Source organism: Lepidothrix coronata, unplaced genomic scaffold, assembly GCF_001604755.1.
Source record: "Lepidothrix coronata isolate B3197 unplaced genomic scaffold, Lepidothrix_coronata-1.0 Scaffold1, whole genome shotgun sequence".
In the NCBI taxonomy this organism is placed as follows: Eukaryota; Metazoa; Chordata; class Aves; order Passeriformes; family Pipridae; genus Lepidothrix; species Lepidothrix coronata.
This window is the reverse complement of record NW_016690181.1, coordinates 3,880,688-3,892,355: the sequence shown is the minus strand read 5'-3', so window position 1 is coordinate 3,892,355 and position 11,668 is coordinate 3,880,688. Positions and strand designations below refer to the sequence as shown.

Sequence of the window (11,668 nt, the reverse complement as noted above, 5' to 3'; positions counted from 1 at the left end):
CGGGAGGGGCCGGCGGCGGCCAATGGGCGCGGCGGACACTGGGAGGTGCGGGCGGTGCTGGCGATTTCAAACCCCGCCGAGCAGCCGCTGGACCGTCGCCGGCCCGACCTGCGGGGCCCAGGTGAGATTCGCCGGCCCTGTCACTTCCACGGGGGAGCCCCAGCTCCTGCCCCGTCCGCTCCCCGGGCCCGCGGGAGGGTGGATAGGCCTCTCTCCGCCGCCGGGCCTGAGCCTCCCCGCCTCTCGCGGGGCCCAGGCGGAGGCGCAGTCCCCGCGGCGCGGACATTCTCCTGCGGGCATGGCTTGGGCCCGCGGGCTGCGCCGGCACCCGCCCGCGGGGCCCGGCGGGGAGAGGGCCGCGGCTGGTGGCGGTGGGAGGCCGCGGCCTGTGCCGCGCCGCGGGGGCGCAGCGGGTGCCGCTCGCTCGGGCCGCCCGCGCAGCGAGGGACGAATGGGGGCCGCGGGCCGCCGCCGTCCTGTCCTCGTTGTGGCCTGAGAGCTGCCGGGGGTAGGTGCCTGCAGGGGAGGCGGCCGGTGCGGTGGGCAGGGGCCGAGGGGGAGCCGAGCGCGGCCGCCTCCCACCGCCCTGCGAGGGAAATGCGGACCGAGCGCCTTCTGGCCCCCGAGGCTGCGTGCGGGATCGGGTCCCCCTCTAAAATGTTCTAAGGTAAACGTTCCCTGGGGTAATTGTAATCTTAAAACGAAGATCACGAACTCATCTCTGTTTCTGCAACTGTTGTCGGGTGTAGGTGTTACGCCTTGAATCGCCAGGGCCCCCAGCCAGGAGGTGCTTCCTGTTGAATCCTCTCGTGTTTGCAAAGAGGGACTGGATAGGAATATGGACCCCATGTTTACCCGACACACCTTTTCCCCATTTCATTTGATTCGATTTCTGAATCAGAGAGAGTCTTGTGATTCTTCCAGAGGCAGTAGTTTTCAGGTTGATGTACAGAGGGTTTTCCTCTTGAATTTAGACCCCTGCCAGTGAGAGACACAAAGTTTTGCATGGCAGAGGCTGAGGAATGAAACTGCTGTGCAGCTTAAGCAAACGTGGACTCTTGCAAAAAGAAAATAAAAAAAAGTTGCATGTTCTACAGTTTCCTTATTGATTTGTGTTTGATGTGTATTATCTATCTAATTATTCTGAAGCTTTTCTTTTTTGCTGTTTTATTTTGTGTTTAGTGTTGCATTTTCTGCTACTTTTGCTGAACTGCAGTGCTGTTTGTGTTCTGCATGTGAGAAGGGGATAGGTAGTTGTTGGGTAGTTGAGTTACCAGCTATGGGAGACCTTCCTTATGTATTTCATGTGTAATGCAGAAAGCATTGCTATAGGCTTTCAGTGAACATATCTATTAGTTTGAAAGTGTAAAGCTGTGTATTTTCAAATGCTGTGAGTCTCAAATACTGAAGTACTCTAAAAGGCTACTTACAAAAATCTATTACTAAAACTTTGAGATGGGCTCAACTCAGAAAGAAGAATAGGTGCAAGGTGCCCATATAGCTTTGATTCTTTGGTGTCCACTGTCAGATCAGTTGATTGTGCAAAAGGTAGAATTTGTTTTGATTTTCTTGCATCAGGTTTGACCTTTCTTTAAACTTTGCTGTTTTGGTAGCTTCCCCCCACATTGAACTTATAGATGTTGTGATAGGGTTAAGCTTTTTAAGCAACGTCGAGAGAGCAGTGTATTAAAGCAGAATCAACACCAAAGGGCCTTCAGGTACTGCAAACTGGTTCTGAATAAATTGTTGTAGATGTAGTAAAGATAATTCTCAAAAACACAAAGCTGGGAACATTAAATAGGGGACCTGCTATAGGGAAAATTATGTGACAACTTGACAAAAAGAAATAAAATTTGAATTTTAGAAATAGGGAAAATTTAAGACTTATTCAGACCGGTTTAGATCTGTACCGATGGGGGGCTTCTCCTTTGATATTGTAATACGAAGAAGGGAATGCACGGTGATGGAATGTGATTCCTGATTCTTGTACACATATAACTTGTATTTGGTGGGGCTTAACTTTCACACTGGTTCTTATCCTTTCCCTGGGATGGGTCAGTTACGTAAGCTGGGCAACTGCTTCTGAAAACCTGGTCTGCCGTGGTGGGGCTGGTACTCTCATACTGGTGTCTGTTAAAATGCGATGGTTCTGTTTCTGTTTAGTCAGCGCAGAAAACCTGAATTTCACTGTAGTGTTGCAATGATCAGTGCTCATCAGGTTCTCTTTTTTCCCCTTCGTATTTCTCATCTGTTCCATGCTGCCAGCAGATGGTTTATAAAAGAAACATATAGGCTTGTGTTGCTAATTTGTTTGTAAACTACTTAATGTAAATGATTTGTTAAGTCTCTGCCAGAGTAGGATGGCATTAAAGCTATTTGCATCTGTAGCAGAGTGGTTGGTTTCAAGACAAGGTAGTCTAATACTAATACAGTGTTGCTGAGGTTTTGTTGTAGACTCTTCTAGCGGTTCATGTTATAGGGGTGGTGTTCTGAAGTGACATGGGAAAGCCTTGAACCCTCATTTTTAAACTAAACACTGCCTTGCAGTAGGCAGTGTTGCTCTAGCTTGTTTGAATAAAGAGTCTCTTGACCTGAGCACGTGTAGGTCTTTGGGGTTGCCTCTTATGACAGCTCGGTTGCTGTGAATGTCAGATGTTGAAAAGTAGAAGCTGCTGTGCATGTTTGTGCCTCCCTGTTACAGGGGGTAGGTTGAGGTGATAGGAAAAGTAACTTGGACAATTATTCAATACAGAGCATGGCTGGTGATGGCAGTGCCTGGAAGAGGCTTCTTTCTTCCATTAGCTAAAAAGATGGCTGAAGAAATACAACCTTGCATCGTATGGCTTGATGCTTTTCTGAGTCGGAAGCTAGTGAGACCCAATTTCCACCGTACCAGGTTCTTCAGTTGCTATTGTCACCGTAGAAACGGCATCGCAAAATGTCAGACGATGGGCTGGAGGGATTGCTGATGAATCAGCTCCACCGGAGCGCTGTCATTACACATCTCGCAGCAGAACATGAAATGCGGGGATGGTGTGATGCCAGGCTATTCGTTCATACCTCCTTTGGAAGGCACTGTTTCTCCTTCCTCACGGCAGGCCTTGTTCCTCCTGTCGGGTTTCAGAACCGCTCCCTACTTCAGTTAGAGATTGCTGGATGATTGGTGGCCTGGGATAATGTCTGCTGCATGCTCGGGTATGACCGCAGCTCCCTCTGTTAGAGTAGTAATTGTTCTGACGGGTCTAGGCGTTCGGGGTATGACTCATGAGGACAGTAAGCCTGGCGGGCCACGACGGTCACCGGCCGGCAGCCCCGGCCCCGCCGCGGGCGGCTCCGCAGCGCCCGCTGCCGCCCGCCCGGCTCCGCGGGGGCCGCTCCGCGGCGGCGGAAAGAGGGGTCGCGATGTGCTCGGGGCTGCTGCGGGGCCGGCCCTGCCCTGCCCTGCCCTGCCCGCCTTTGTCTGGCCCCGGCACGGGCCGGCTCCCGCCCAGGTGCGGCCGCGGCGCCCCGAGCCCCGCCCGCAGCGGGGAGGGGCTCGGCCCGGCCCGCCCGCGATCCCCGCCCGCTGCCGCCGGGAGCCGGCTCGGAGCTGTCAGGGTGAGTGTCCGGCCAGGCCCGGCCGAGCCGCGGACAGTGCGCGGCGGGGCCGTGCCAGGCCCGGCCGTGGGGCGGGGGCTGCGGGCAGAGACAATGCCGGGCGGGCGGGCGGCCTGCTCGCCGTGCCCGGCCTCGGCCTGCGGCCACACACCCGCGGAACGGGAAACATCCCCGGGCTGCGGGGGCGCGTCTGGGGCTGCGGGCAGAAGTGTAGGGAAGATGCTGGGGATGGCGGAGACGCCGCTAGTTGCGGAGAGAAACCGTGCTGGAGGGAGCTTGACTAGGAGAAGGAGGCAGCTCGTGGTTGGTGATGTCTCTGCGGGAGCTTTCCTTCATCAGCAGTTCAGGCCGTCCTTTTAAAGAACATCACATGAGACTTTTCATGCCTGAGCTTTGTAAACACCTTGAGGGATGGGGGACTTTGCAGCTTATAAGCACGGTCCCACTGACGTCTTTCACTCCAACTAGCAATCCTTAGAATTATGTCAGTGCACACAAACTTGTCCGTGTGTTGCCCTTTTGCCCTTCTCTGCTCCGTAAGACTGGCTTCACTCCAGGCTTACCTATGCAGTTAGAAATTGCTTTTGCTCTTACCTGTAACAGAAGGTCAGTTTATTTTACATTGTCTCTCACTTTTAGGTGCATGGAAAGGAACAGTCTTGGTTACTTTCAGAGGCCATGTATTGAGACTTATTTTTCGGGAGAAATAAGTGTTTATTTACATTACCATAAACTTGCTCTTTGTGCTATTAGAATTTCAGTGAGTTGAGTTAGGACATATAAGTTAGAGCAGGGAAGAGAGAATTTAATGCAGTTTGTTCTTGAATGCCATTTCATTCCTACTGAAGCAGTAGCTTCTCTCAGCTGTCATCTACTCCACAACCTGCAAAATTCCTTTTTAGCATGCATTTGTCCTTTTTTTTTTGTTGTTATTCTGAGGTCTTGCTGTTCTTTCATCAAGATTCTGTGCATCTTGCAACTTCTAGTTCATCTATCAATTGAAAATACCAGCCTTTAAAAATCTATAAAATTATTGCCTAAGCAGGAAATAATCTTCTGTGGGTTTTGTAATCTTATTCTTTTGTCTATCATCAAAAAATATGTGGACTGAACCTGGAACATTTGCAGTCTTACTGAACATTCTTCTGACTCTGCTGCTTTTCAGGGTATCAGTAATTCAGGATTGTTAGTTGAACTTCAATTTTCCTTTTGATTATATGGAATTTACCAAAACAGTTGCAGTGTTTCACTGACTGATCAGGCTATCATTCTGAGATGTGTGTGTTCTTCAGGATACTTAGTGTGACCAGGCGTTGTTTAAAATAAAAAACTGTGTTATGATTACTTGAATTTTCAACCTTTTTTCTGAGCTACTTTATGTTGTATTTAATGGGAAGATTTGGCTGGCAGAATGAAAAAAATGTGCTGGGCTAAACTTCTCAGAAAGTGAAATTTCATCTTTTCAGAGCCAAAGAGCAAATATGACCCAAAACTGCCATTAAACAAATAAAAATTCTTTCTGCTAGGAAAACTGTGAGCTGCACTGGCAGAGAACTGTAGTTTTGTCTGAAATGTGACATCCATCTATATACTCTCCAAGTATGTGCCCTACTGTATAGGAACATTTCAAACAGATTTTCCTTTAAAAAGACCTGTCTTGATTTCTCAGAACTTACTCTTGAATGGTGTTTTTGAGAATCTTTCAAAATATGAAAATATGCGATGATGTTCTTGTACAACAGTAATGTTCAATAGCTGAAAGTGAATAGGGAAAAGTAGACAATCAGTATCAATAAATATCTGGTTTTTGTTTAGCATAAAATGGCTTCCTAGTTTACCGTTCTAGATTTTCTCTAGAAAATGGTCTGGAAGCTGACACTTCACAGTAAAACATATTAATAGGTGATGAATGTATGCTTCAAAAGAAAACACACTTCAGAATGTTTATGATGTAAAGGTTTTCCTTGGCGGGACCCCATACTATAAGTTGTAAGGTTGATGCTATACAACCCTCAAAACTGTAGGAAAAGCATTTACTTAGAAGTTGAGTAGGAGCTGTTCAGAGTAGTGCGTGGTTAATCCAAACTTTGATGTTTTGACGCTTTCCCACAATCTTTTAATGTGTTGACGAATTTGTTTCCCAAACATACTTATATTCAGTTGGTAATTCTCACTTTTACATTTGAAATTCCTGCATTTGTGCTGCCTTGTAAATATTTTACACTCTTGCTGCTTTTTACGTGATCTCCTTTTGAAAGATCCTGTTCTTTTCCTCATGGTCTTCATTTTCTCACTGCTCCATAATATAAAAACTTGCCCTGCCGAGAACTGTCAGGGAGGATTTGTTATTCATCTCCATTGCAGATTCGTTGGCTGACTTGCTTTTGGAAATGTTGTGTTGATGACTTTAATGACAAATGTTGCTCACAAAACTTACTTTGGTGGTTCAGTCACTTCAGAGGTCTTGTTTCCTGGATTCTACCAAAATTAATAGTCACTGAAAGACTTAAATCTGTTTGTTCTGAGTTGTGGTAACAAAAAAGCTATGTAGGTCAAACACTTCATTGCTGCAAATTCACTAGTAATAACAAAATTTAGCTGCGTTATTGTATAATGAGGCCACTTGCTATTTGGATGTTGAAGTAATGACTTGAGGTTTACATGTCTTTGCAAACAAGCTTTTAAGAAAAAGCTTTTTGTCAAATGGGAGATACTCTGTGACCATACAGAACCCAGTGACTTAATTGAAAGGAGAAACAAGAGTCTTTTATTCTGGTAAATGCAAGATGTAGACAGTACAAAATCTTGGCATTAGGACAGGCGTGAGCAGTGATGAAGCTTGAAAGACTGGATGTTTAAGAAGGAGCTTTCCCTCTGTGACCGTGGAATACTTTCTGAGAAATTGTCTGTTCTAGAGGGATTTGTAAATTATGGGGGGGAGTATAATTTTATCACTATTTTTAGATGTCAGATTCTGAACAGAAGGTAACTTAACCCATTTTGTAATTGAAGTAACCGTTGTAGATGTTAACCACTGAAAATAGTAGGGCAACTGAGTTGACCAGACTGAAAAAAAAAAAATAGGTGAAATCCTGTTTGATGGTCATTCAACTCCCCTTCCGTATCTGTCTCATGTATGTTCTCCTCCAAGTTGAGTACGTGGTGATGTTGGGAAGGGAAATCCTAGACCCTTTTCTTCTAGATTCTGTAATGTATCACTAGAGTTTACTACCAAGAGGTTGCACTTTGTGGCACTGACCTGTTGTATATGTGTAAGGGTAAAAATAATTGTCAATCAGTATCAGTCTTGCAATGGACAAGCCATTTTAATAGAGTTGCTCTTAACTTTAGGGTTTGAACTGATTTGAGGATTGTAGTAAGGTAGTTGCTGTCAATAGGATTTTTCCATGGCAGAACAGATTTCTGAAGAGAAATAAGTGTTTCTTTTTATTTTTGAAGTAGGAAACTCATGCTTCTGACACTTTTCTAAAAGAACAGGGAGTAAATGGGAGTCTGCTCCATCTACTGTCTTAGTACAGTTGCCAGTTTTATCCTGGTGTTTCTGCTGCTGGCAGGTGTGTTAGTGGTTTTTTCCTCTTCCTGTTTTCTTTGAGAATAACTGTGGTCCTTATTTTGGTTCTTTGTGCATTCTTCCAGCAAAACAAGATAGAGGCAATAGCTTGAATTACCTCCAAGTTTCTGATTAAGATTCAGAATTACCTAACTTCCTATAAAATTCACTCTTCTTGGCAAAGTGTGAGTTTGGGAAGAGACCACTGTTATTTATGTTGTCTGCATCCACACTGAGGAGGTACTCTGGTGTTTCTATGCTGGTCCATTAAGATGAAGGTAGTCATAATGGAAACACCATTAATGCTGGCAAAGCTGCATCTTATCTGATGGCACTTAGCTGCAGAACTAACTTGAGGGAATTCTGCTGCTGTAACTGTGTTCACACTGGGGTACTCTTGCATTCTTCCCTTGGTGGGCTGTCTGAAAACCTTTTCGTGTGAATGCCATCTCATTTTTGCTTTCGGAGATAAATCATCACAATCATAGAGCTAGATCTATTTTAACTCCCACTTCCATGTTTGCCATAAGTATCTTGCTTTTGAGTATGGGATGGCACTTTTTTCTTGTTTTGTTTCAAGGTGAGTTTGGTTTTGTTAGAGTTTTTGTTTGTTTTAATAGGTAAAATGCATTGAATTTGAATTAAGAGGCTGTTGATTTATATTTAACTTTGAGCCCTCTCAGCAGACTGAAGGAGGGAATAAGAGAATAATTGAGAGGTTTGGGCAGAGAAAATGAAAGCAGTAGAACTTCAAAAGAGTTTAAACAGCTGAAAGCAGGATCTGTTGCAAAAGGCTGATGGGACTTGTATGCGAAAAGATGTAGTAATTCACTTGCTCTTTTGACCTTTTGTGATTGTTTGGTTTTGGTATGGCCTTTCAAAGTTCAAGTTTTATTCTCATTGTAACTTTGAATTCAGAGACCCTTTTCTTGTCAATTCCTGACATGGAAGAATGGTGTGACTAGAATATGACCCAGAGCTTTTTTTTTTTTTTTTTTTTAGGAAGTTGAACATTTTTTAAGATAATGGTTCAGAAATAGTAGTAGAATAGGCTTTAGGCAGCCTTACTTCTGAGTACTTTGCTTCTTACGTAATGAGCAGAGTGATGCTTTCATTCCCAATGGTTTACAATTCTTTGACCCACTCAACAATTTTTTTTGCCTTTTTTTTTTTTCTTTAAAAGTGAACTTTTCAGTATACTATGCTGATGTCAAGAAAAAAATAGCCATATTGTTGTTTGTGATGAGAAGGGAAATGAGAAGGGCAAACCTTAATGCTTGGATGCTTTTGTTTATGTATGTAGTCAGCTTCTGTTTTGACATTGACTTGTGTTTTATTGCCATTGGGAAAATTATTAGGTTTGTGCAATTAATGTGAGAACAGTATTAACATCCATAGGAACTTGTAAATATTTAAAGTAAGCACAGTGTACTTTGCTGTGAGTGTGTATTGGTGACTGGTGGGGGTTTTGGAGTTCTATGTGTTTCTTTTGGTTTTACTTTTTCAATTATTGGGAGGTTGGGTTGTTATGTTTTTATGTATCTTATAACTAATCCCAGGAAGGAATAAAATACCGTTTTTATTGTGGGCTGTTGCTAGCCTAATTTTGCTATAGGGTTAGCTGTGCGTTGGTGTTGTTGGCTGACAGAAAGCTTTGGAGAACTTGCTTATATTAACTTATACCAGTGAAATTACCCCCCCTCCCAATTACAGGGATTAATTTTCTGCAGAAAACCTCTGAGTATCAGGTGAAATACTTTTTAGGCTAAAGTATACAGCTTTGATGGCATAGTGTTTCTGTTAGGAATTTCTGTTAGGAGCATTGTGCTAGTGTTGTATACTTATCTGCCTTTAGTGATAAATTGTTGTGTATGCTGGCTGGTTGATAGAGTTTTTGTCTTTGTCTGTGCGTTCCGACTGGTGTGCTGAAATGTTACATCCTCTCTGTTTGATTTTGTTTGTATAAATAATGTTGGGAGCCCTTGTTACTGCTGCTGCTATTTTCATTTTGCTGATCTCCCTGTGTCAGGCATGTTCTCTCATTATTCTTTGAGCAGTCAAGTTACATTGTACAATATGTCTGAGATGAGCATTAAGCCTGAGATTTCGTTTCTTGTACCCTAATGGTCAACATTCTTATTTTAATCAAAAGGAGAAGGGAGAGGGGGGAAAACACTTAAACTCGAAGGAGTAAGAATTTGAGCGCTACACGTGGCAAAACACTGATCTCTTGTTGACAGTTGCTGATGGTGGCTACATTAGAATTAAGGCCAAAAATGGGTTTTGTTCTTCTTGTAGTAACTGATCGTTTCAGTTGTGCTGTTTATAAAGTTGTTAAAATGACTGTCCTTACACTAGCACCCGATTATTTTTTGACACTGATTCATGGCACCTGTTGCTGAAAGCACGTGTCAGTAAGAGTCAGTTTTATAGTGTTGATGAGAACTCATTTTGGTTTAGTGCCTTAATCATAGTACATTCTTCCTGGAGCTTAGATGAGGTTATATTCTGCATGCTAAAATTTTCACAGATTGAGACTTCTGCTATCTGAAATACTACAAATTGCACTGCTCTCTAATCTTTAATGGCTTCTAGTAGCTTTACAGGGCTAACAAAATAGTGGTCTGGTCTTTGTAGTGTGTATCTATAATTACAAACTTGGACTGCATATTAGCAGTGAGATTTGCTACAGAATTGTCCTTTTTTTTTTTTTTATTTGGTGGGTTGGTGTGGTGGGGTTTTTAGGTACAAGTATGTATATACCCAACATGTATTTTTCTGTTTTCTAACTTGTCCCTGTCTCCACAGGAATTACTGTAATTACAGAGAGAGCCTGACTTACAATGGGGGATGACAGTGAGTGGATGAAACTGCCCATTGACCAGAAATGCGAACACAAGGTAGGAAATCCTGTCTTTGGGTTTGGCTTACTGTGTATCTCTGCTTGTGGTGATTCTGTAGAGCTTCTCTATCTAAATGCATCATGGTTAGGTAATCTTGACAGCCACATGGCATGTGTATTAGCAGCTCTTGAAACTGCATCAGCTCTATCCAACCCAGAGACTGAATAACCTTTATTAAGCAGATTTTAGTGGCATTATATTCTACATGGTGTAAGCTTGTGTGCTGAAAGATCAGTACACTCATACACTCATTATTCATCTGTAGCTGAAACTATTGTTGGGCTGCCACCTTCTCATCAGTGGTTGTTAGAACTAATGAAGAGCAGTGGGGAAAACTGACATCTCTCTAGCCAGATCATTCTTGGTGGGAGAAAAACAAGTATTTTGTCCTGTTGCATGTTATTCAAATAGACATTGAAAAGAAGTCTGCAGATGCCAGATTGCTGACCATACTTTCAAACATGATTGAAGAACTTTGTGAGATTGAGTTAAGATTGTACTAGCACAACATTTAAATGTCCTATTTCTGCTTCCAGCTGTGGAAAGCGAGATTAAATGGTTATGAAGAAGCCCTTAAGCTCTTCCAGAAGATAGATGACGAAAAGAGTCCCGAATGGTCCAAGTATCTTGGATTGATAAAGAAATTTGTGACAGACTCCAATGCAGTGGCTCAGCTGAAAGGACTGGAAGCAGCGCTTGCTTATGTTGAAAATGCTCATGTAGCTGGGAAGTAAGTAGCTTTTTCTTGCTGCTGTTAGGCTGTTAGGACAGTTTAGTGTGCTCTCTGAGAAAGGCTACACAGAAATTGTGGAGTGGCCACTAACAATTCTGATCTCTTGTTGAGAGCAGAATTTGCTCTCTAATCCAGAGAATTTGCCAAATGGCAGGCTTTCCTTGTAGTTGGCCTCCATATGCATATTAACTTGTCACAAATTGCTTACAATGTTCTAAGAAGCTACTAATGGCAGTAGTAAAAATTTCTGAAATGGCAAAGAAAGTGAATCAGTAATGTGGTAGTGTAGGTGCTGGGAACTAGAATCCCTGTTCTGTTTGACTAAAGCAGGCTATCTGTACAGGGAGCCTTTTTTTCAGGGGAATATTTTTGTAATTCATACATGAAATAAAATGTAGTTATGTGATGTTGCATCCAACCTAACCAATATTAATCTTCATACCTGCCAGTTTCTTTATGGATGTTTTTTAGTACTTCTCTGTTGTTGAGCCCATGAAATAGGCCATAATCCTGAGGGTGAAATATAAGCACCTAACGGGCTAGATTAATGCTTTGGTCTACTGACTTTGTGACCTGATGAAATGAGTAAAAGTCTTATTTAAAGAAACCAAATAAATCCAAAGCGTTGTTTAAAAACCTAACAACCTTGCAAAGTCCTTGATTTAAAAGTGTTGTAAATAATAGAATTTATTTGAAGCTTGGAAGTATATGTGAAATCCTGTGCTAGGTTTATGTACTGATGCAGTATGTTAACTGTAACATATACAATTCCAGGACATGGCATTTAGTTTTTAACCTCAGCTAGTGTTTTTTAATACACTTTTGGGAATGTTTACTATTCACTGGTGTAGTCTGGTATTAGAA

General features: G+C 43.1%; 1 protein-coding gene across 1 annotated transcript in view; it reads left to right on the top strand.

Annotated features, from left to right (window-relative positions):
• CKAP5 (cytoskeleton associated protein 5) overlaps nt 1–11,668 on the top strand; it is a 54,335-nt gene continuing 42,667 nt past the window's right edge. The window contains exons 1-3 of the mRNA XM_017806440.1: nt 1–121; nt 9,977–10,068; nt 10,608–10,801. Of these exons, the coding sequence (XP_017661929.1) occupies nt 10,012–10,068; nt 10,608–10,801 (251 nt within the window). The 5' untranslated portion in view covers nt 1–121; nt 9,977–10,011. The remainder of the gene's footprint in view (nt 122–9,976; nt 10,069–10,607; nt 10,802–11,668) is intronic.